The 26,048-nt window shown below is 41.5% G+C and overlaps 1 protein-coding gene across 1 annotated transcript; it reads right to left on the reverse strand.

Moving 5' to 3' along the window:
• Nucleotides 1–4,760: 4,760 nt before the first annotated feature.
• On the reverse strand, nucleotides 4,761–6,321 carry LOC107792213 (E3 ubiquitin-protein ligase ATL31-like). Its single transcript, XM_016614405.2, has one exon. The coding sequence runs from the start codon at nucleotides 6,287–6,289 to the stop codon at nucleotides 4,979–4,981; it is 1,311 nt and encodes a 436-aa protein (XP_016469891.2). The 5' UTR covers nucleotides 6,290–6,321; the 3' UTR covers nucleotides 4,761–4,978.
• Nucleotides 6,322–26,048: the final 19,727 nt, after the last annotated feature.

Genomic DNA, 26,048 nt, shown 5'->3' on the forward strand with positions numbered 1-26,048 from the left:
CCATATCTTCCTTGAGCCCCTTCTAGTAGAAAAGATTAGATACCTTTTTGTAGGTATTTTCTATCCCAGAATGGCCACCCGCATATTTATCATGCCATGTATGAAGGATCTCTTGCCTCGAAGAACTGTCATTGCCCACCACCAGTTTGCCTTTCCTCCTCAGCTGTTGGTTTACAAATGTGTACCCCTTATGTTCCTCTCCTTGCTCTTGGATGTTAGCTATAATCTCTGCAGCTTCATTATCCTTTACCCATCTATCCTTGATCTTTTGAAAGTGATCATGGTTTTCTAGAGTTAACAAAATCATGGCTAACTCCCCTGATAGAACCCTGGATAGGGAGTCAGCTGCTTTGTTTTCTCTCCCTTTCTTATATTCTATCACAAAATCAAACTGCATGAGTTTGCTATCCATTTCATCTGTGATCCAATGTGAAGCTTTTGATCCAATAAGAACTTCAAAGCCTTTTGATCAATCCTTACCACAAAATATCTTCCCATTAAATATTGTGCCTAATTGGTAACAACCATAACAAGTGCTAACAGCTCCTTGTCATATACTGACAGAGCTTGGTGCCTTCTTGATAGACCCTTGCTGAGGTAGGCTATAGGGTGTCCATCTTGCATCAACACAACCCCAATACCATAATTATAAGCATCAGCCTCCACTACAAACATAAGAAAACTGTTTGGAAGTGCCAGTACAGGTGTAGATATAAGAGCTACCTTTAACTTGTCAAATGCTTCTTCTGCCTTGCTAGACCATCAGAATCCATCTTTTTTGAGCAATTCTGTCAAAGGCCCGTTGATTACTCCATAATGCTTGATGAACCTCCTATAGTAGCCTGCCAACCCTAAAACGCCCCTCAGTTCCCTCACATTCTACTGTACTGCTACAATTTTCTTAGGATCAGTGGCCACTCCTTTAACAGATATAATATACCCTAGGTAGTCAATCCTGCTAGACCCAAAAGAGCATTTGGATTTCCTTGCAAACAACTTGTGCTTCACTAACAACTCAAAAGTCATCCTAAGATGTACCAAGTGTTCAGACATGTTCTTGTTAAACACTAAGATAACATCAAAGAATACCAATAAATTTCTGAGATGCTCTTTGAACACATTATTCATCAAACTCTGGAAACAAGAAGGAGCATTGGTAAGTCCAAAAGGCATTATCAGATACTCATAGTGCCCCGAGTGATTTTGAAGGTTGTCTTGGCTATATCTTCTGTTGCCATCCTGATCTGGTGGTACCCAAACCTAAGATCTATCTTGGAATAGACCTGTGAACCATCCAACTCATCTAGAAGTTACTCAATAATTGGAATATGAAACTTATCTTTAATGGTAACCTTGTTTAAGCCCCTGTAATCAACACATTGCCTCTAACTTCCATCTTTCTTTCCACCAAAACTACTGGGGAAGCATAAAGGCTGGAACTTGACTGCACAATTCCTTGGTCCAGCATATCCTATACTAACCTCTCAATCATATCCTTCTATGATGAATAATATCTATAAGGTCTGAGGTTTATAGGATTGCATCTTGCATGCAATGGTATCTTATGATCAAATGGTCATCTAGAGAGAGGTAACCCTTGAGGATCAGTAAACAGCTGATGGTACTCCTCAAGAAGTGACTGCATCTGTGGGGGCATGTTGATGTTAGCCTTCGTCTGCTCCTCTCCCTAGGAAGCACCCTCAACATAAATAACTGGCCCTCATTGCTAGCTAGCTTATCCAACTTCTTCTTAGCTTCCAGAAATTTTATTTCTCCACCCCCCCTCCCCAATACACATTCTTTTCCCTGATAATTATACCCCAGGGTAAGCTTCTTAAAGTTCAGCTTAAGGTCTCCTAGTGGAAGCAACCATTGTACTCCCAATATCATTTCACAAGAACCCAAATGTAGCAATAGAAAATCTACTGTATAAATGACCCCTTGCAGTAGACAGGTCAAGTCCTTACGAATCTTATTTGTCTGCATGTTGTTGCCATCTGCCACATTGATGGTTTGAGGATTAATCCTCAGAGTAGTGATTCCCAGACTTCTTGTTACATCATCATTAATGAAGTTGTGTGTACTGCCAGGGTCGACCAGTATACTCAGTGGCCTCTTCTGAAAATAACCAGTCACTATCAAATTATGGAATGGTGTCACTCCATGTAGAACATTTATTGATATTTCACACACCACTTCTTTCACCTCTTCTCCTGCTTCCTCAGCTATCTCTGCGGGTTTCTCTACCAACACTAAGTCTCATGTTTCTTCTTTCTCATGTCCTTCTTCCTCTACCTCCAACATGTATAGCTGTTTGGATCCATTACACTTGTGACCAGGAAAAAACTTTTCATTACAGAAGAAACACAATCCTTTTTGCCTCTTCTCATTCATCTCAGTTGTGGTAAGTTTACTTGTGTTTCCTTTATTCCAGTTAGCAACAGCCTCTCTTTTTAGCACGTTTTTCTCCTTCTTATGGAATTCCCATTTTGTTATAGATCCATAAGTGATACTTTTAGTATGAGATGACGCCCCCCCCCCCAACTGTGCAGTGAGGACTTAGTCATCTTCAACTGAGCATTCACTTGAGCTTTAGTGTTCATGGACAACTGGTAAGCTTGTGGTAAAGAGAAGGGTCGATGGTTCTTCACTATAAATCCAATTTCTGGTTTGAGACCAGTGATGAAAGCACTAATAACATATTTTGGGTGTAGCTTGGTCATGATTCTGCCAAATTCCTTCTGGTAATCCTCCACCATTCCCACCTGCCTTACTAGCTTAAGCTCGGACATAGGGTCAACATATTCAGCCCCAAATCTATCTATGAGAGCATAAACATATTCTTCCCAGCTAGGATAAGGTAAGTGAGATCGACTTCTTAAGTAGGCAAGATGCCACTCAATAGTTATGTCATCAAAATATATGGAAGTCACTTTAACCCTCTGGTTATAATCAACTTCATCTAAGGAGAAAAATTATTCTACCTTAGAGAGCCAAGTTCTAAGATTGATGCCATTAAAGTGAGGGAACTCCAGCTTGGTCATTCGCGTTAGATTTGTTCCTCTTGGGGATGTAGCTGCAGAGTTTTGGGCGGCTGGTGTAGATTCACCACCCCCATTTTGTCCAACTGATGGTTGTTCCTGAGCAAAGCCACCCCTATTATTCCCAACAGTAGAAGGTCCTTGAGCAGGAGCTGTAAAAGCTGGTCTATGAGGTGAAACAGCTCCCCTTGGCCCTTGAAATTGAGGCATAGGCCCCAACCCACAAATGTTAAATAGCTGGAGAAAACTGAGATGTGGCCAGACCGCTGTGACCACCATGTACCCAAGCAGCAGTGTTGCCTGTAGGGGTGTAGATCTCAACCCCTTTCATCCATGTTTTCTATGCCTTTTCCTCGATCGTACCTCTTCACAACATCAATGGACTCTTTAAGCTCAGCAAAAGCTCTTTCATGTTGATTCTCGAGCTGTATTCGCCTAATTGAGAAGTTTGGTATCTCAACTGTCATCCTCTCAAACATAGACTTGATCTCGTCCATATTTACCATTGTTGACACCCACAGAGCTCAAGAACGTGCTCTGATACCAAATGATGCCAAAGGCAATAGAACAGTAATAAGAGGCGGAGGAAATAGAGATAAAAAAAAACTAAGCTAAAGCTATTCTAGGGTGTAGACTAATATATTTTCATAGATATTCTGCCAAAATGCTGGGAATTACCAATATATAGAAGAATATTTCCCTAGGACCACTACTAAGAGATAAGGCTGTACCCTTCCTCAGCTGACAGTACTATCGAGTACCAAAAGTACCAATCGTACAGAAATTACAGACTCAATGCAAATACTATAAAACATAAACTATAAACTTAAGAGGACTAAAGTGTAACAATTGAAACTCTCTATTTAATTATACCTCCAACTATAAAGGTCAGGTACTCCTCCTAAAGCGACTGGTACTACTCGTGATGCACAACAGTGGCTTTCCACATTTCACTCACATTTCATTCTCGCGTCAAGAAAATGGTATTAAAAGATTGTTTTGATTGAAAAGTGTATTTATTCGTTATAGATTAACGATGCATGGATCCCACTAAAACTATAGTATTAAATATGGAAAATACTGGAAATACATTAGTATTCATATAACATTTAAAAAGAATGTTCATCTAACTATGATAACATGCCTACATCTCAATAAACTCACAAACTGACCATTAACTTGAGAATACAGAAAATAAAAGTCTTCTAATACATTAATTAATAAACCAAACTTAGTTGTCAAGATCAGTTACGTACGAAGTCAATGTCCTACGCCTACTTCTCTCAGATTTGTGGGCACAGAGCTTTAACTGGATAGACCACCATTAGAGTTACGGAAAGGTCCGTTCTAAATACTAAATTAAGCTTAAGACCAGTAATATTATTAAAATGGATCACAATCCTCTAGCACATCCATCTAATTAATCAGAATCGTTCTTTGAAATTGAACCATTCTTTACTTATCACAAAAAATCAATATCAAACCCCCATCATCTTGACTAACAAAGATAAAGAATAAGGAAAGCAACTTCGTACTCTTTTTCATTTTGATTTTTTTTTTGGCAAAGTTGAATTGGACAATGAAATCAAGAAAAAGAAATACACTTACTTACATCACTAGAGGACATTGTCCAATCAGGAAAAAAATAAAATAAAATACATGAGACTTTTTTTTATTACAGCAACTATAGATATGCACAAAACTTAAAATAAATATAGAAAAAATTTGAAGATTTTTTATTTTATAAAAAAAATAGTAACAAAAATGTTTTTCTACTAAACCTGTAAAATTGAAAGTTAACTTTGGACTATTATACATTTATACCTTGCAAGGTGGGGCCCAACCCATCATGAGAAAGACGGTCCTCTTTCATAGCACACGAAAAGTCGCCAGACGCGTCTCCAAAAGCGGTTACCTCGAACCGGATTAAAGATTTACTAAACCGGAGGTCGAGCCGAGTCAGCAGACATCAAAGAGGTTTCATCACCTTTTGGTTCCAAGCATTTAAACGACGGTAATTTGACGGCGTTTTTCACACTTCCAGAGGTGGAACCCTCACCAGTTTCAGCTCCAACTTTTGGTGATTTCATTGATGCGCCTCTAGAAATGAATGGTGGTGCAATAGTGAAAACCCACCGGTCCGAATATCCTTCCAGTTCGGACCGATCGATACGTCTGTTAGACCTAGCACCCCTGCTGCTTCCCTCTCCAGTACCGGTTCTGTACCCTTTTCTTGAGCTTCCGTCTCTTGGTAAGGCAACTCCAAAGCTCTTAGCCCGGTTCAATAATGCCCGGTTCATTACCTCCTTCCGAATCCCCTCTGGTAACCTTAGAGTGTACCGGTCCAAATTCTCACCCGGTACTACTACTGAGTGGCCGGTAGAATGTGACCTGAACTTGCTAAATATCCTTGGCTTCATGGAAAATGATCTCGGTGAAAGAATCGGCACGTTGAAACTCAAGTTTCTCTTTACTCCCGGTTTAGAAGAACCCCCTTCTTCTTGCTTCTGAACCCGGTTCGGCACGTTGAAGCTCAAATTCCGCTTCACTCTCGATCTAACTGAACCCTCCTCTTGTTGCTGCTGAACCGGTTCTCGTTGTTCTTCGTCACCCTCTATGCGTATCGAAACTTCATCGTTTTGCTGTTGAAGCTCAGTTCCCGGATCTTGTTGGCCCTCTTGGTTCAACTCGGAAACTTGGGCCGGTGGTTCACCGGGTTGAGGGGAGAGGTTAGCCCGGCAAACCGGGCAAGTATCATGAGACTGGAGCCAAGCATCAATACATTCAGGGTGAAAAACGTGATCACACTTAGGAATTAAACGCAGCGTTTCGTCATCTTCAAACTCGTTTAAGCAAACAGCACACTCCAAAGCTCCTTTACCAATATGGTGATCCTTCACTTCAGCATACGTAAAGGTCGGAAAAGTCTCAATAACCGATGCCTCAAGTCCACGCGCCGCAGCAGCACGGCGACGCATAGACAGAGCTCGCCGAACGCTACCGCTAGTAGAGGACTGAGTACAGTGTCGGATGTAAACGGAGAAAGCGGCCATGAAAAAGAGTGCTGCAATTAGAACAATTATGATAATTGCCAAAGGTGGATTGAGCTTTGCATATTGAAACTCACTTTGATTATTTTGTGGCTGTGCCGCTGCTTTGGGAATTATTACTAATAGACATGAGAAGAGGAACACAGAGAGCAGATTATCAGAAACTGACGAGTTCTGCTTAATTCTAGAATTACCCATGTCGCATAAATCTAAGGAAATGACCTTGGAAGTTAATAGATGGTACTTATATATAAGCTTTGAATACCAAGATTAAAAAATGAACTGGGTTTTTTTTTGGGGGGGGGGGGGGAGGGGAATTTGTTTGACGAACAAGAAAGAAAGAGGGAATAGAGGGGGGTCCTACTTGGCAGAGGGAATTGAAAAGGCAGCGTCTTTAAGAAAATGCTTAATTGGTAGATTACAGGCTGGCGAGGTCTTAAGAATTTAATTAGGTTACTAATATTTTGTTATTTTGGTTATAGCCAGGACTATTCCCGCTCTCTCTATGGAATAGATAATTAAAACCAATTTTTTCGCATAAAATTTATATTGATATTACCTATTAGCAATCACAAAAGGATGGATAAATGCAATCCTAAATTTAATATCGGAATTAGTATCCTAATACCTAGGAGCGTATCTAGGGAGTTTCGGGGCACGTGAACTCATGCTCCCTTCCTTAGATCATTGTTTATCCGTAAAACGGTATAATTGAATTTATACGTAGTTTATAGACAAGTGAATCGATTTGATCCCAAAATGATAAATAAATTAGATAAGAATATAAGATTTAGTGTACAAATCGAGATAGGACAGTAGCAATCTTGATTCCGGGAGTAGAGCTTCCGTAGGCAGTAGTAAAAGTATTAATAAGCAAGAAGATAAAATATTATTGAGTTTTTAAACAGAGTATAGTATTAGCTTGTGAGAAAATTTATCCCCTTTACAATGGCTGTAGAGCCCACTATTTATAGTTGCACTTAGGGAACAAGGTCTTAGGATCAAGCCCCTCTTAAATGACAATTATGAGGGCCATTAAAGAATGTGTAATGGTAGGCAGTGAATGCCATATTCTCTATTAAATACTACTGTGTGGCGGTATTTAATTCGCCTTTATGAATACCATTCTCTTCGAGATCGTTGCCTTCATACCTGACTGTCTTCGTCTCCACGTGTCTCTTTCTCATGCGATCATTTAATATGAACATATTTTACCCTATACAGATAGTCCCCCAACTTTCCGGTGGCATAACCTTGTGTACCGGAAAGTTGGAAAAGATACATTTTTTGGCAGAAATTTACTGACCCCCTCTAAAAAATTTCTGACGGTTGACTAAACACACGCCTCTCCGCATTTAATGCCTCGAATACGTGTTATCCCATGATTCAGCAACACTTTTGCCGGTTATAGAGGTAATTATGGCCACGATTTTAGCCGCCTATTCCTTTACTTATACGCATCAAACTTCTCCATTTACACTTCATAACTTTCCAAACTCTCTCAAACTCTCTTTACTCAACTCATACTTGTCTTCAACTTTTTCTAATTTTCTTCTTCAGAAAAAGCCTTTTTCTCCCTTCTGACAACAATGGCCTCTTCTTCCAGAAATCACAGTTCCTTAAAGAACAAAAGTAGTGCTGATAACGCCACTCCTCCCATGGTGAGCACCATTATTCCAAGAAAACTCATCACAACAAAGGACTTCGAAGAGAAGTTTCCTTCTGCTAACCCTCGCACATGGGCTGTTGGCGTGTATCCTTCTTTCATCCGTCCTTTCAGCATTCCTGTTGTAAAGGAAGACTGTCGTTGCCATGATTTAAACATCATCGATCCTGACCTGGCGGAGTGGATAACCTTACCCAAGAAGGGTTTCACGAATTTTTACACGTATCCTTTCACTTTGGGTCCGTTCTCCTTAAGTAGGGAGCTTGACTCTGTTATCGTGGAGTTCTGCATCCGTTACCAGGTATGCCTGGGGAATGATAAATTTCAGCAAACATGACCACCATGCTTTGCTAACTGATAAGTGGGGATTTTGACTACTTATTAGCACCTTTTTGCTTTTGTTTTAGTCCAAAAGCGTTAAATTCTATTCCCGAAAACTGATGAAATATGCTTAATTGCAGGAATAGTGGTTAATGAGCCCCCAAGATGAAATCCAACTCAAGAAGGAGTGATTTGAATTCAAGGACATAAACAAGCACATAAGCTCAGAAGTGCGGACCGCAGATTGTGAAGAAACTCCTATCACAGACAAGTGCAAAGTGCGATACGCACATGACATGCGCGGTCGCAGAACCTGAGCAAGAGCAAAGGTTCAGAGAACTTGCATCTAAAGTTCAACAGAAGTGTGGACTGCACAATTATTGTGCGGCCGCAAAAGAACATCTACGCGACCGCAGTCACATTTGTGCGGTCCGCAGAAGAGCAATGTGCGGCCGCACTCAGAAATGCGCGGACCACAAAAAGAGAGAAGTGCGGCCGCAGTTCAGAATTATGCGGCCGTAGGTTTCCATTCCTGTCAGGCTGAAGCAAAGTGCGGACCGCACATGGAATTGTGCGGCCGCAGAACCTCCGAAAGGGCATTTTCGTCCGAAAATTCCAGCACTGTATAAATAGAAGAGTTTCACTTTTTTTAGGTCAAGTTTTGACATCAGCAGCTACAGTAGACATTTTCTTTTACTCTTTTTTGTAGTTTTTGCTATTTTGAGCTTTTTGAATATTGATTTCATCATTTTAATTATCAATATGGGTTTAATTATCACTTCTTCTTCTTTTTCTTCCAGTTTAAGCATGAGTAGCTAGATTTTCACTAGGGTTGTGACCCAACCCTAATGTGTAAACTTAATGGGTGTTTGACTTATTGCTTGTTTATGGTTGGGTGTTGATTATCTAGCCTAGTTCTTGCTTTTATGTGAAGAATTAATGGTTGCAAATATTATTTCATGCCTATTTGACTTGGTCTCTACTTGAGAAAGAGAGACTTAGTCTAGAAAAACTTGACTAGCAAGAAATTAGGTCAATCGTGAGATTGATAAGCCCAATTAAAGGGTTGAACCTAGAGATAGTAAAACCTGACTTGAGCTTATCATCAACTGTTTTGTTCAATACCCATTTGGACTTGAGAAAGCCAAATTGGGCAAAATCACTCTCTGACCGAGAGGTATTGAGTGTGTACTTGGGTGTTGATAGCTATAACACACCTCGACCAATAAAACAAGTTTTAAAGTTTACAACCCATTAGGCGAACACCTAGGTGAAGGTCATAGCCTTAGGCCTTTTATATCATTTGAAAAATAACTAAAAACACTTTTCTAGTTTAAATTCTTAGTTTGTAATCTTCATTTAAATTAGACCTAGAAACAATCCAATTTTGTGGAAGTGCAATTTGAGATAATTCAAGCTCATACACTATAATATATATCCCTAAGACCTATTCATAGCTCCCTGTGAAAAATCGACCCCGACTCCTTATTGGGTATTACTATTGCATCGACCGTTTTCATATCCTCAAATAGAGGAGTGAAATTGGACGAGACCAATTTTTGGCACCATTGCCGGGGAGCTAAAAATGGTGTTAGCTATATATTTAGGTGTGTTTTTGGAATATCTTCTTTTCTTTCCTTATTACTAACGTATGAGTATTGTAGGTGAAATCATGGCAAACAATGAGCTCGAAAACATAGCCGTGGGAATATCTTCTTGATTCCCTATGTGAATTATTATTATATCTTCTGTTCATAGGTCTCAGAAAAATACGTAGTTGATAAAGTTTATCTAAAGGGCATATTGATCTTATAACATTCCGAGAAATCTTATTAACGTATTTCTTATGCATTTCATTCATTTATACATGTACATTGACCCATGACCAGATGGTGTTATATACGCGTATATTATATGTATATGGGATATGGGAAAAGGTTACAACGTTATATACGTACCACCACCTGATCAGCTGGTATATGTTGATGATTTTGCCCACAATGGCCGAGATGATATGATGGGATGCCCTCAGAGGCTTGATGATGTAATGTACACCTATACCTATGCATGATACGATATTTATACGCACGTGCATAACATTATAAATGTTTCAGGATTCACAAAGTTATTTAGACTTACAGGTGAAATATTTTACTCTATGTTTCATCTACGTCTTTTATGTACTGATTTTCATGCCTTACATACTCAGTACATTATTCGTACCGACGCCCCTATTTTCTCGGGGCCTGTGTTTCATGCTCGCAGGTGCAGGTAGACAGGCTGATGGTCCCCCTCTTTAGGATCCTTGATCAGCGAGAGTTAGTGTGCTCCACTTGGTCCGGAGCTGCTTTGAGTTTTGGTATGATGTGTTTGTATACATATATGGGTATGACGGGGCCCAGTCCCATCCTTGTACAATTGTATATTCTATTAGAGGAATGTAGGCAGTTTGGATAGTATGTGGCCTTGTCGGCTTCCAGTTTTGGATATATAGTTGTCTATAGCAGCCTTGTCGGCTCGCCCTACCGTATTCCGCATGTATATGTATATATGTCTTTTGGACATGTTTTCCTCACGTATGTTATTCACAGGTTTCCCTCACGTATGTTATTCTCGTAATTCAGCAAGTTATTGACAGATGTTATTCATATTTATATCTTAGACGCATGCTTGAGGGTGTTCGGCAGGTAGGACTCGGGCACTCGTCATGGCCCATCGGTTTGGGTTGTGACAAAAGTGGTATCAGAGCAGTTCTGTCCTAGGGTTGTCTACAGACCGTGTCTAGTAGAGTCTTGTTTATGGGTGTGTTGTGCACCACACTTATAGAAAGGAGGCTACAGGACATATAAGATGTTATTCTCCATTCTTATCTTAGATCGTGCGATATAAGAATTCATTTTACTAATGATGTGTTATGCTTTCAACGATGCCGAAGAAGGCTACAACCACCCAGAAGGTCAAGTCCGTGGCAGATAAGACTACTAGTCGAGCGCCACGAGTTACCAGGGCTCGGGGAAAGTCTCATAGTGAGATTCCATCTCAGACTTCGCCCTCTCCAGAGGAGCTCCAAGGGGCACCAGCTCCAATGCCTGCCCCTGTACGTCCAGCTCCTCATCCAGATGTACTGGGTTAGGAGATGAGGGATGCTATTCAACTATTAAGTCGATTAGTAGCCGCACAGGCTCGGCATCAAGAAGTAGGTATTGGTCATGCAGATAGGTCCATTAGTGCGAGGGTTCGTGATTTCATTAATTTGGACCCTCCGAAATTCACTGGAGCAGATCCAAATGAAGACCCTCAGGTATTTATCGATAGAATGCGGAGGACTTTGAGGGTAATGAAGGCTACTATGACTGAGTCAGTTAAGCTAGCTTCCTATAAACTTCAAGATGTTGCAGTTAATTGGTACGAGTCTTGGGAGTTGTCCAGAGGTGAGGATGCCCCTCCAGCGGTATAGCAGGAGTTTTACAGAGGCTTTTCTTCGTCATTATCTGCCACCAGAGCTTAGACGGGCCAGAGTTGATAGATTCCTGACCTTTCGGTAGGGTAATATGAGTGTTCAGGAGTACAACCTTCAATTTGATTTGTTGGCTATGTATGCTCCCATTATTGTATCTAAGATGGAGGATCGGGTTCATCAGTTCGTGATGGGATTGGAGCCGCACTTGCTTAATGACTGTATGTCGGTTTCACTTCAGTCAGGTATGGATATTTCTCGTATTCAGGCATATGCTCAGGGTGTAGAGGAGCGCAAGCAGAAGCAGAGGGCCGATCGTGAGCATGATAGGGGCCAGATTAAGAGAGCGAGATCTTCGGGTCCTTCTGGTGAGTTTCGAGGTGGTCAGAGACAACAATACCAGAGGTATCCAGCCCAGCCATCAACTAGCGCACCCCCTCAGTTTGCCGGCAAGAGATTTGATTATTCCACATATCCAGGGCCTCAAGTTCTCAGTATAGGGACGAGTCAAGTCAGATGAGGCCACCCTTGCCACGATGTGCTCAGTGTGGTAAGCAGCATGCCGGGCAGTGCCGTATGGGGTTGGGTGTTTGTTATACTTATGGTTATCCAGGCCACATTATGAGGGATTGCCCGACGAGAGATGATGCAAGCATAGTTCAGCCAGCAGGATCTGTAGCTGGTTTGTCATCATCAGTATGCCCCCTAGGCAAGGTTCACAAGAACCAATCGGTCATGGTAGAGGCAAAGGTGGAGCATCTAGCTTGAGCGGTCCTCAGAATCGCATTTATGCATTAACAGGATGACATGACCAGGAGTCGTCACCTGATGTTGTTACTGGTATATTATCAGTCTCCTCATATGATGTATATGCACTGATTGACCCAGGTTCCACCTTATCATATGTTACTCTGTTGGTTGCTACTAAGTTTGGAATAAAACCTGAGTTGGTTAAACCTTTTGAGGTGTCCACACCTGTTGGGGATCCAGTGATAACTAGGCGGGTATATAGAGATTGTATAATAGTAATTCGTAGTCGATCTACAGTAGCAGACCTAATCAAGTTAGATATGGTAGAATTTGATGTTATAATGTGTATGGATTGGTTGGCTTCTTGTTATGCCAACGTTGATTGTAGATCAAAGATGGTCTGATTCCAATTTCCAAGGGAGTCTGTTTTGGAATGGAAAGGTAATACGGCATCACCGAGAGGTAGATTTATTTCCTATCTCAAGGCAAGGAAGATGATCAGAAAGGGCTATATTTATCACTTAATTCGAGTTCAGGATGTGAAAGTAGAGTCACCAACCATTCAATCTATCCCTGTGGTTAATGAGTTTCCTGATGAGCTTCCAAGTCTTCCACCAAAGTGAGGAATTGAGCTAGCTATTAACCTACTACCAGATACTCAGCCAATATCTATTCCTCCATATGGAATGGCACCTGCGGAGCTGAGAGAGTTGAAGGAACAACTAAGGGACTTGCTTGAAAAAGGCTCTATCGGACCTAGTACATCACCGTGGGAAGCACCTATGTTATTTGTGAGGAAGAAAGATGGTTCCTTGCGGATGTGTATTGATTATAGACAGTTGAATAAGGTGACAATCAAGAATATATACCCGCTACCGAGGATTGATGATTTATTGGATCAGTTGTAAGGTTCCAAATGTTTCTCAAAGATAAAATTGAGGTCCGGGTACCATCAGGTAAGGGTTAAGGACAAGGATATTCCGAAGACAACATTCAGGACCAGATACGAGAACTTTGAGTTTGGTGTTATGTCATTTGATTTGACTAATGCCCCAACAGTATTCATGGATTTGACAAACCGTGTGTTCAGACCCTTTCTAGATCTGTTCATGATTGTATTTATCGATGATATATTGGTTTATTCTCATTCAGAGACTGAGCATGCAGATTATGTGCGTACTGTGCTCAAAGTTCTACAAAAAGAGACGTTGTACGCCAAACTCTCTAAATGTGAATTCTAGTTGAATTCTGTAGCTTTCCTTGGGCATATTATTTCAGGTGAAGGTATCCGGATTGATACACAAAAGATTGAGGTAGTAAAGAATTGGCCTAGACCTACGACACCGACAGAGGTTCATAGCTTCCTCGGCTTGGCAGTTTATTATAGGAGAGTTGTAGAGGGATTTTCTTCTCTTTCAGCACTATTGACAAAGTTGACTCAGAAGGGAGCAAAGTTTCAATGGACTGATGCTTGCGAATGGAGTTTCGGGCATTGAAGGACAGATTAACTTCAGCACCGGTTCTAACGCTCCCAGAAGGGACCGATGGTTATGTTATCTATTGCGACGCTTCGGGCGTTGGATTGGGTTATGTACTGATGCAGCATGGTAAGGTTGTAGCTTATGCTTCCAGACAACTAAGAAAGCACGAGAAGAATTATCCGACCCATGATTTAGAGTTAGCCGTAGTGATTCATGCACTAAAGATGTGGAGGCACTACTTGTATGGCATTCATGTTGATATCTATACAGATCATAAGAGCCTTCAGTATATCTTTAAGTAAAAGGAATTGAATTTATGCTAAAAGATATGGTTGGAGCTACTGAAAGACTATGACGTTGATATTTTATACCATCCAGGGAAGGCAAATGTAGTAGCTGATGCCCTGAGCCATAGATATATGGGTAGCATGTCATATTTACAACCAGAGAAGAGTGGGATAGCTCATGACATTCATCAGATAGCTAGTCTTGGAGTTCAGTTACTAGACTCAGGTGATACAAGAATTACTATTCAGGACACGACAACATCCTCTTTAGTAACTGAAGTGAAGGAACGCCAATACGAGGATCCTGTGTTAGCTCATTATAGGAATACAACCCCTCAGAAGGAGAAGGCACCGTTTGAGATTACAGAAGATGGGGTCCTCATATATCAAGGACGATTATATGTCCCTGATGTTGCAGGGCTGCGTAGGCAGGTTATGGGAGAAACTCACTATTCTCGTTATTCCATCCATCCAGGAGAAACAAAGATGTATCATGATATTAGGGGAATATATTGGTGGGACGGAATGAAAAAAGATATAGCGGAGTTCGTTGGTCAGTGCCCTAACTGCCATCAGGTTAAGATTGAGCATCAAAAACCCGGTGGATTATTGCAGGCTATAGAGATTCCGACTTGTAAGTGGGAAGTAATCAATATGGATTTCATCGTAGGCTTACCTCGTACCCAACGTAAGTTCAATTCTATATGGGTGATTGTTGATAGACTTACAAAATAAGCCCATTTTCTGTCTGTTAGGACTATATATTCTGCATAGGATTATGCAAGGCTTTATATTAAAGAGATAGTACGACTTCATGGTGTCCCTATATCTATTATCTCGAATAGAGGTGCTTAGTTTATAGCTAATTTCTGGAGGTCCTTCCAAAAAGGATTGGGGACACAGGTAAGTCTTAGTACTACATTTCATCCCCAGACAGACGGACAGGCTGAGCATACTATTCAGACACTTGAAGATATGTTACGGGCTTATGTGATAGATTCAAGGGTAGCTGGGATGATCATCTGCCGCTTATTGAGTTCGCGTATAATAATATCTATCATTCCAGTATTCAGATGGCTCCATACGAAGCTCTTTATGGACGGAAGTGTAGGTCGCCTATAGGATGGTTCGATGTTGGGGAAACTAAGTTAGTAGGACCAGAGTTGGTACAACAGGCAATCGAGAAAATTAAGCTTATACGGGAAAGGCTATTAGCGGCTCAAAGCCGGTCTTATGCGGATAATCGATGACGAGACTTGGAGTTTCAGATTAACGATTAGGTATTCCTAAAGGTATCACCGATGAAAGGCGTTATGAGGTTCGGTAAGAAAGGAAAACTTAGACCTCGGTACATTGGACCATATAAGATCATACGCAAGGTAGGCAGGTAGCATATGAGTTAGACTTGCCTTCTGACTTGGAGTCTGTACATCTAGTCTTTCATGTGTCTATGCTTCATAAATGTATCGGAGATCCTTCTAGAGTCATGTCAGTTAACGATGTTCAGGTCACATAGCATCTATCATATGAGGAAACTCCCATTGATATACTAGATAGACAAGTTCGGAGATTGAGGACTAAAGACGTAGCTTTAGTGAAAGTACTTTGGAAAAACAATAATGTGGAAGAAATGACTTGGGAAGCCGAAGAAGACATGAAGTCTAGATATCCTCACTTGTTTCCTCTCAAGAATCCGACTGAGATATCACAGCCTTAAGGTATATGTACAGATTCTTATGTTAGCTATTGTCATTGATCGTGTGAGGCCATTGTCGTTATTGATGATTGTGGTCCTATGTGGCATTGAATTATTGAGTTTTCTACAGGAAGGGTTGAAAGTATTACTATTACAAAGGTGACTCTGCCAAAATTTATATAGATCCCCAGTAGTTAAACATTCGAGGACGAATATTTCTAAGGGGGGAAGGATGTTACATTTCGCATTTTTGTACGTTAAAGTTTCGCCGTAATTTAATCGACGTAGTCTCGAGGATGAGATTATTTTTGAGGTTATAAGCATTTATGCTATTCATAACAGGCGATAAGTAAGTGCCGTGAAGGTTAAAGGGTAAACAAAGCAAAGAAAATTAGTTTCTTTGAAGGTTGTGGGATAAAATACGGTCCAAGCTATTATCCATATAATTAAGAATGATCTCAAATTACTTAAAATACTAAGCTTGCTAACGGATGAAGCTCAAATAGCTTGTTTGAAACTTCATAATATGATAAAGCGTGAGATTTGCGATTCTAAGGGAGTACGGTGCAATCTTTTTCAAGAATATCATACGGATTTTCCCCTACTTCGATCCGCCGTAACGTGTTTTGTCGCAATTAATGTGTGTTAGAGGGATTGTCAAGAGAATCGGTTCAGGTATGTTAAGACTATCCATTCTTTCTTTTTGGCATGATTCATACGATACAAACGAAATGAGCAAACGCACAACTTTCATAAATGACTCTATTCATAGAAGTACTAGGGGTGCCTATGTTCTTGATTCCCCATGTGAATTATTATTATATCTTCTATTCATGGGTCTCAGAAAAATACGTAGTTGATAAAGTTTATCCGAAAGGCATATTGATCTTTTAACATTCCGAGAAATCTTATTAACGTATTTCTTATGCATTTCATTCATTTATACATGTACATTGACCCATGACCAGATGACGTTATATACGCGTATATTATATGTATATGGGATATGGAAAAAGGTTACGACGTTATATACACACCACCACCTGATCAGCTGGTAACGTTGATGATTTTGCCCACAGTGGCCGAGATGATATGATGGGATGCCCTCAGAGGCTTGATGATGTTATGTACACCTACACCTATGCATGATACGACATTTATACGCACGTGCATGACATTATAAATGTTTCAGGATTCACAAAGTTTTTTAGACTTACAGGTGGAATTCTTTACTCCATGTTTCATCTACGTCTTTTATGTACTGATTTTCATGCCTTACATACTCAGTACATTATTCGTATTGACGCCCCTAGTTTCCCGGGGCTTGCGTTTCATGCCCGCGGGTGCAGGTAGACAGGCTGACGGTCCCCCTCTTTAGGATCCTTGATCAGCGAGAGTTGATGTGCTCCACTTGGTCCGGAGCTGCTTTGAGTTTTGGTATGATGTGTTTGGATACATATATGGGTATGACGGGGCCCAGTCCCGTCCTTGTACAGTTGTATATTCTATTAGAGGTTTATAGGCAGTTATGTATAGTTGGATAGTATGTGGCCTTGTCGGCTTCCAATTTTGGATATATAGTTGTCTATAGCAGCATCGTCGGCTCGCCCTACCATATTCCGCATGTATATGTATATATATCTTTTGGACAGATTTCCCTCGCGTAGGTTATTCTCGTAATTCAGCAGGTTATTGACAAATGTTATTCATGTTTATATTTTAGACGCATGCTTGAGGGTGTTCGACAGGTAGGACTCGGGCACTCGTCATGGCCCATCGGTTTGGGTCGTGACATCTTGAACCTCAAGCCAATAGACGAGGCCGACCGCCTCAAGACAATGTTCCTGTTCCACCCCCACCTCCACCACGAGTGGCTCCACACCTGGTGTTGCCGAATGAAGGGTATGCAAGTGCTATAGTCCCACCCCATATTAGGGCGGGCAACTTTCAAATAACCAATGTAATGCTCACTTTGCTCGAGCGACGAGGGTTCTTCACCGGTGCATCGGGTCAAAATGCATATAAACACTTGAAGGGGTTCGTTGATACATGTTGGGGGAGCAAGCAAACAAATGTCTCCGAGGATTCTTTGAGGTTAAGGCTTTTTCCCTTCTCTCTACGGGGGAAAGCTTTAGATTGGTTGGAATGTTTGCCAAATCATTCCATTCATACTTGGGATGAACTAGCGGAGAAATTTATTTCAAAGTACTTCTCTCCCGGGCAGATGGCCATTCTTCAGGATGAAATTCTAGCATTCAAGCAAGAGCCAATGAACCACTACACGAGATAAAGGAAAGATATAGGACAATGGTGAAAGAGTGCCCCAACAATGATATGACGGAGAACATGATTCAACAAACTTTCTATCGAGGGATCAATACCATCAACCAATGTGTAGTGAATCAACTTGCCGGAGGGAACTTCATGACTACGCCTTATGCGGAGGCATATGATATTTTGGATGAGATGGCGGATACTTCATCGGCATGGAAATCTAGAGCCAATGTTCCACAAGGTGATCCAAATGTTATTCTTCTTCATAAAGAGTTACATAACCATGGGCAAGCCATAACTGAGTTGACAACCACCGCGAACCAATTAGTAAAGGCTCAACTTCAACAAGTGCAAAAACCGAGGCAAGTCAATGCTATGGAGGGAGTAAATATGATGGTAAACAAGAGAAGAATAAGAAGTCCACAAGTGCAACAAAGAGTGGCCAATTTTATGCAAGATGATAGTGGGTTTGATCAAGGAGATTCTTACAATGATTAAGATGAAGAGGTCCAACATGTGAACAACTTTCAAGGGCAAAAAAATAACTACCAAGGCCCTAGTCAACAATGGAGACCTTCGAATAATTAAGTCAATTGGAATTCTAATAACCAAGGCAATTGGAATAGTGGAAACAATCAAGGCAATTGGAACAACAATAATCAAGGTAATTGGAGTGGAAGAAATAACCAAGGGAATTGGCAAAACAATAATAACCAAGGCAATTGGGGAGGTAACAACCAAGGCGGGTGGAACAACAACCAAGGAAATCGGGGGTCGGGTTTTCAAAGGCCCCCGATGTATCAACAACCGAGCAACCCACCCCCTTATCCTTCTCATGCTCCTTATTCCTCCAACAATGAAATGGGTCATATTGGGAACATGTTCAAGCAAATGATGGAGAAGAATGCCGATTCCGATGCCCAACTTGCTTCACACAACACATCAATCCAAAACTTAGAAGTGCAAATGGGTCAAATCTCTCAAGCTTTAAATTATCGTCCTAAGGGAGCACTACCAAGCGGTACGGTGGTGAACCCGAAGGGTGGGAAAAATACGGTACATGCCATGGCTATTACTACAAGAAGTGGAAGAGGTGGGAATTCACCCACCTCAAGTCAAAAGCAACTTGTGGATATGAGCAAGTGGTAGAAGAAGAAGAGATCACGAACAATGTTGTGCAAGCAAATGATGAAGTGCGGATTGATATTGATGACATGGCAGAAGAGACTTAAGAGGATGTGAACCCTTCTAGGGATCATGTGATTGACATACCGGAAACGGTAGTGCAAAATGCTAAGGCACCATTGCCTCGGCCACCTCCTCCCTATCCTCAAAGGCTTGCTAAGAAAAGTAGCGAGAATCAATTCAAGAAGTTCATTGATATGATGAAGAGTCTCTCTATAAATGTGCCATTAGTTGAAGCTTTGGAGCAAATGCCCGGATATGCAAAGTTTATGAAGGACTTGGTGACAAAGAAGAGATCGATGAATTTTGAAACTATCAAAGTCACTCACAAAGTGAGTGCAATTGTGCATTCGATGGATCCAAAGTTGGAAGATCCTGGTTCTTTTACAATTCCTTATACCATTGGAAGTTCCGAGTTTGCAAAAGCTCTTTGTGACCTTGGGGTGAGTATCAACCTGATGCCCTATTCGGTCTTCAAGACATTGGGAATTGGGCAACCAAGACCCACATCTATGAGATTACAAATGGTCGATCGTACAATGAAGAGACCGTTTGGGGTGATTGGGGATGTATTGGTTCGAGTTGACAAGTTCATTCTCCCGACGGATTTTGTTATTCTTGATTATGAAGTGGACTATGAGGTGCCGATTATTATTGGTAGAACTTTCCTTACTATGGAAAAGGCTCTTGTTGATGTGGAAGCCGATGGACTCACTTTCCGGGTGGGTGATGAAAAGGTGGTGTTCCACGTGTGCAAATCTATGAGGCAACTGAATATCAATGAAGTGTGTTCGTTCGTGGACTTGGTGACCGATGTGATTATTGATGATACAAGTGCCACGATTAATGTGGGTGACATGTTGGAGGCCGTTTTGCTCAATTTTGATGATGATGAAATGGATGGCTTCATGGAATGTGTTAATTCTTTTCAAGGGATGGGGTCATATAATTATGCACCTCGAAAACTTTCCTTGGATATTGAGAATAGGAAAACTCCCCTACAAAGCCTTCAATTGGAGAGCCTCCTATTTTAGAGTTGAAGCCATTACCTCCACATCTCAGGTATCACTTCCTTGGCCCTTGCTCTACTTTATCGGTTATTCTTTCCTCTTGTTTGACTAACGTGCATGTTGACTCTATATTGGCGGTGCTCCACAAGAAGAAGAAAGCTATTGGGTGGACTTTGGCAGATATTCGGGGAATAAGCCCCGCATTTTGTATGCACAAGATTAATTTGGAGGAATATGCCAAACCCTCCATTGAACATCAAAGGAAACTCAATGAAGCCATGCAAGAGGTGGTCAAAAAGGAGATCATAAAGTGGTTAGATGTCGGGGTTATCTACCCCATTTCTGACAGTTCGTACACTTCTACGGTGCAATACATTACGAAGAAGGGGGCATAACTGTGGTCACCAATGATAAGAACGAGTTGATTCCAACAAGAACGGTGACCGGATGGAGAGTGTGTATGGACTATCGGAAGGTAAACAAAGTCACAAAGAAATACCATTTCCCACTACCCTTTCTTGACCAAATGCTTGATAGGTTGGCTGGCCGGGCATTCTATTGATTTCTAGATGGATATTCGGGCTACAATCAAATCCTTATTGCCCCAGAATATTAAGAGAAAATAACTTTCACTTATCCCTATGGCACTTTCGCTTTCAAGCGGATGCCATTTGGCTTATGCAATGCACCGATAACTTTTCAACGGTCTATGATGGCGATCTTTACAGATATGGCAGAGGACTACCTTGAAGTCTTCGTGGATGACTTTTTGGTAGTCGGGGATTCTTTTGATGATTGCTTGACAAATTTGGATAAGGTATTGGCAAGGTGTGAAGAAACGAACTTGGTATTGAATTGGGAGAAATGCCATTTCATAGTCGAGGAGGGTATTGTCCTTGGCCACAAGATTTCAAAGAAGGGAATAAAGGTTGACAAAGCGAAAATAGATGTGATTTCTAAACTTCCACCTCCAACATCCATGAAGGGCGTTAGAAGTTTCTTAGGTCATGTGGGGTTCTACAGGCGTTTCATAAAGGATTTTTCCAAAGTGGTAAACCCCTTGTGCAAGCTTTTGGAGAAAGATGCTAAATTTCACTTCAATGATGATTGCATGAGAGCATTTGAATTGCTCAAGTTCAAGTTGACAACTACTCCCATTATCACCGTTCCTAATTGGAGCATTCCTTTTGAGCTCATGTGTGATGCTAGTGATGTAGCGGTTGGAGCAGTTTTGGGGCAACGTATCAACAAGATCTTTCATCCAGTCTACTATGCTTGGAAGACCATGAATGATGCCCAAGTCAATTACACTTTGACTGAAAAAGAGCTCCTTGTCATTGTATTTGCTATTAAGAAGTTCCGCCCATACTTGATGGGTGCAAAAGTGATTGTCCACATGGATAATGCGATACTTTGTTACCTTATGAGCAAGAAAGATTCCAAAGCCCGATTGATGAGATGGGTGCTTTTGTTGCAAGAGTTTGATATAGACATCCAAGACCGAAAGGAAGTGAAAACCAAGTGGCGGACCACTTGTCTCGTTTGGAGGAGGAGGGGAGGCCGCATGATGGCCTTGAAATCAATGACTCCTTCCTCGATGAGCAACTCTTAGCCATTTCAAGGAAAGAGGTTCCATGGTTTGCGGATCTAGCAAATTTTCTTATAAGTGGTATCACCCCGGATGAGTTCTCTTCAAACCAAATGAAGAAGCTCAAACGGGATTGTCAAGACTATTATTGGGATAAACCGTACCTTTTCCGGATTTGTACGGATGAAGTGATTAGAAGATGTATACCGGAGGAGGAACAAGTTGAAATTCTGGGGGCTTGTCATTCTTCGCCGTATGGTGGTCACCATGGTGGAGCAAGAACGGCGGGCAAAGTGCTAAGTTGCGGTTTCTATTGGCCCACTCTTTACAAGGATGCAAGTGATCTAGTCAAGCGTTGTGATGAATGTCAAAGGGCCGATGGAATTTCAAAGAAAAATGAAATTCCCCTCACCACCATTTTGGAGATTGATATTTTCGATGTGTGGGGTATTGACTTCATGGGGCCTTTTGTGAGTTCTTGTGGAAACACCTACATCTTGGTCGTGGTTGATTATGTGTCTAAATGGGTTGAGGTCGTTGCTCTACCCAACAATGAAGAAAGAAGTGTGGTGGCATTTTTGAAGAAGAATATCTTCACAAGATTTGGTACTCCGCGGGATATCATAAGCGATGGGGGTCGCATTTTTGCAACAAAGATTTTGACACCTTACTTAGCAAGTATGGTGTCACTCATAAAGTTACGACTCCCTATCACCCTCAAGCTAGTGGTCAAGTGGAAGTCTCCAACCGGGAGATAAAGAGTATTTTATCCAAAACAGTAAATGCTAACCGGACGGATTGGCCAAAGAAGCTTGATGATGCACTATGGGCTTATCTGACTGCTTTTAAAACTCCTATCGGGATGTCTCTATACTGGTTGGTTTTTGAAAAAGCTTTTCATCTTCCGGTGGAACTCGAGCACAAGGTCATGTGGGCTTTAAAGAAGTTAAATCTTGATTGGGATGCAGCTGCAAACTTTCGGGTTGCACATTTGAATTAATTAGATGAATTCCAGTACCATGCATATGCAAGTTCATCCTTGTACAAAGAAAGAATAAAGTACCTTCATGACAAATACATCCAAAACAGGGAGTTCAAGGTGGGCGATCTTGTTTTGTTGTTCAACTCACGATTGAAGATGTTTCCCGGAAAGCTGAAATCCAAATGGAGTGGTCTCTTTGAAATTGTGGGTGTGACACCTTTTGGTGCATTGGACTTGAAGAACAAAAATGATGAGGTATTTCGAGTCAATGGTCACTGGGTGAAGCATTATTTGGGACAAGCTAATGATGGCCACGTGGTGGCAGTGATTCATTTGAAGTGATGGTAATCTGCGTCGTGCCGCGACGTTAAATCAGGCGCTTCTTGGGAGGCAACCCATGTTTCTTTTTCTTTTTTTCTTTTCTTCTTCTTTAGATTGGTCTTATTTTGTGCTAACTGGATTTGAAGTGTGTTGCAGGAAGGTGTGTGCTTTACAGAAACTGTGATCAGAAAAATTGGCTAAGTATGAAAAAAGTGCGGACCGCACAATTTTGGACGCTACAATAGAAGGCAAATGTGGCCGCATAATTCCTGTGCGGACCGCACAACTTGAGATGGAAAAATATAAACTCTCTGAAGTTTGTTTGTCAGAGAAATAGCAAAAGTGCGGCCGCACAGTGAATTTTGCGGTCCGCACCAAAATCTGCGGCCGCACAGCTAAATCTGCAGACTGCAGATCATCAAAAGGAAGTGGAATACCAGGTAACAGAGTGCGGACCGCTAAAGGAATTCTACGGCCGCACTCGTCTCTTGATTCCTTAGCCAAAACCACTGTGTATAAATAGTAACCCTAAAGCTACTATTGAAACTTTCCATTCTCTGAGAAATAAGAAAAAGGGCTAAAATTTTGCACACATCTGATTCAATCATCTACCACCTAATTACGCATATGTGATCATTTCTTAGCACTACTTCATCACTGGTATGTTCAAATTATTTCTAAGATTCTTCAATTTTCTTAGTTTAATTTACAATTTGTTAGTTAGTTTAGACCATTTGTCTTAGTTGCTATCACCATGTCCAATTTGTGCATAAATCGAAAACCTACAAGACTCTGCCCGATTAAATTTTGAATTGTGCGGTCTATAGAAGTATAGATTAGGGCCGTTGGTGAGGTAAGATTGTGCGGACCGCACTTAAAATTTTTCGGACCGCGGTAATTTCATCGCGACCGCAGAAAAGTGTGTGCGGCCACAGATCAGGCCAATCTCTGTCATCATAGAGTTGCACTTTTGGAAAGTTTCATATGCGGCCGCACTTGCAATTGTGCGGACCGCACTTCAATTTTGCGGTCGCACTCAAAATTGTGCGGACCGCAGTTTCATTGCTGCGGCAGCACTTTAAAACAGGCTGCGGCCGCACTTGCAATTGTGCGGACCGCACTCCCCTACACTGCAACGTGTTTTGTTTTATGACTTTTTGTTTATCTGTAATTGAATTGGAACTAACTCATGTTGCTGTTTGTTACAGAAAATGGTTAGATCACGAGGTCGTGGTGATACATCAAATAGGAGGGGTGAACCTTCCAGAGGCAGAAGTAAAAACAGTTTACCCTTCGCCTTCCAAAGGGCAACCAGTAAGAAAGCCATAGTAGGCCGGGGAAGACAACCCAAGCCTTCTGAGTCTAGTTCATATGCCCCATCTCGGGAAGCGTCAGAGGGTGACTCAATGCAAGAGCAGCCTGCTGTTCAATCACAGCCACATCAGCCACAGGGCAGATACCAACTTAGAGACAAGCCTTCCTCCTCTGAAAGCACTTTCGAGGGGTCGGAAGGTGACAGTCAGGCTTCAGAGCCCTCATCCACATATGCCCCCGACGCACATGCTACTAAAATGGATGTTGATGATATTCCGGATGATGGCCGAGGGGGTGACGCCAGAGTTGCCGGCCTGGCTGGCTGCTTTCACAAGCTTCCGAGAGTGGTGGCCAATGAGATCGCTCACTCTTGAGTGTCAGTTCATGATTAAAGACCTTAAAAAATACAACCTGGCAGTTTTGAGACAGTTCTGGGAGTGGAAGGGGTGGATGTGGTTCACCAAAAGTGTGGTAGATGCCAAGGAATACCTATTCCGGGAATTTTACACCAATGTGGCACATATAAAGAAAGGGACCAAGGTAACAAAAGTGAGAAATCTAAAGGTGCAATTCGATCAAAGCACCCTGAACACGTATTTAAGGTTTGAGGATGTGAAGTCTGTGCAATACCTGGAATAGTTAGCACTGGGAGATGCAGTTCGACCATGGCTAGCTAAGATTCTTGCAGCTCCGGGGCCACCTCCAGCATGGATCATAGCAGGGGTTCCCATTCAGCGGAACACCCTAAATTTTGAACAATTTTCTTTGCTTTGATACAGGCAAAGGTTCGATCGCACCACGGTGGTGAAACTACAAAAGGAAAAGGTGAATCTTCTAGGGGTGGAGGTAGAGGTACCTTGCCCCTTGGCTATCCCAAAACCATTAGGAAGAAGGTCATTTTTGTGTGAACCGGGTAACTCTTCCTAACGATGGATGGCGTGACAACCTTCTTAAGGGATTGAGTCCGTTTTTGGAGTTTAGATAAGAATAGTAGTAATAATGAATAAAAAGACCTAATTGAGTCAGGCTCGAAGAGTAAAACATGCTTCACTTGGTACCAACACACTTAACTACGTGCTTATGGTAAAAAATAAGGTTTTTGGAAAGATATAACTCTAGTTAGTGACCTTGTGACTCTTGTGTTGACTTAGGCAATCATCGAGTGGTTTAGTCGAACCATAGTGATTTTCAATCTTGAATATGGTCGTTGTGAGAGGTGAGATGTTTTTTATTCAAGTCCAAGTACCCATGTGAATGGTCTAGAACTTGCTCCGAATGTGTCTCTAGGCGAAATTTTAAGTTTTGCTTGGCTTGAGAAGTGATTGTAGGCTCTCCTTGACCCGCTTGAAATTTTCCATGGCATACCAATGTTGTTATCCCTAGTCAACCCATTTGAGCCTAAAACCTTTCTCATTTGATAACCATGTTACAAGCTTTAACCCGTTCTGTCGTGACCCTCTTTTGGCACCCGAGCTTTCCTTAACACTCTTGTGAAATAATTGGCTAAAAACATAAGTTTGGGGAGAGCCGAGGAGTTTGAAAAAGGTATCAAGACACAAAAAGAGAAAAGAAATGAAGAGAAGGAAAGGCGAGAAAAAGAAAGAAAGAACAAAAAGAAAGTGAAT

Source organism: Nicotiana tabacum, chromosome 19, assembly GCF_000715075.1.
Source record: "Nicotiana tabacum cultivar K326 chromosome 19, ASM71507v2, whole genome shotgun sequence".
NCBI classification, from domain to species: domain Eukaryota; kingdom Viridiplantae; phylum Streptophyta; class Magnoliopsida; order Solanales; family Solanaceae; genus Nicotiana; species Nicotiana tabacum.

Coding starts and splice junctions, on each gene's coding strand:
- LOC107792213 (XM_016614405.2), bottom strand. CDS start 6,289: ATGGGTAATTCTAGAATTAAGCAGAACTCGTCAGTTTCTGATAATCTG.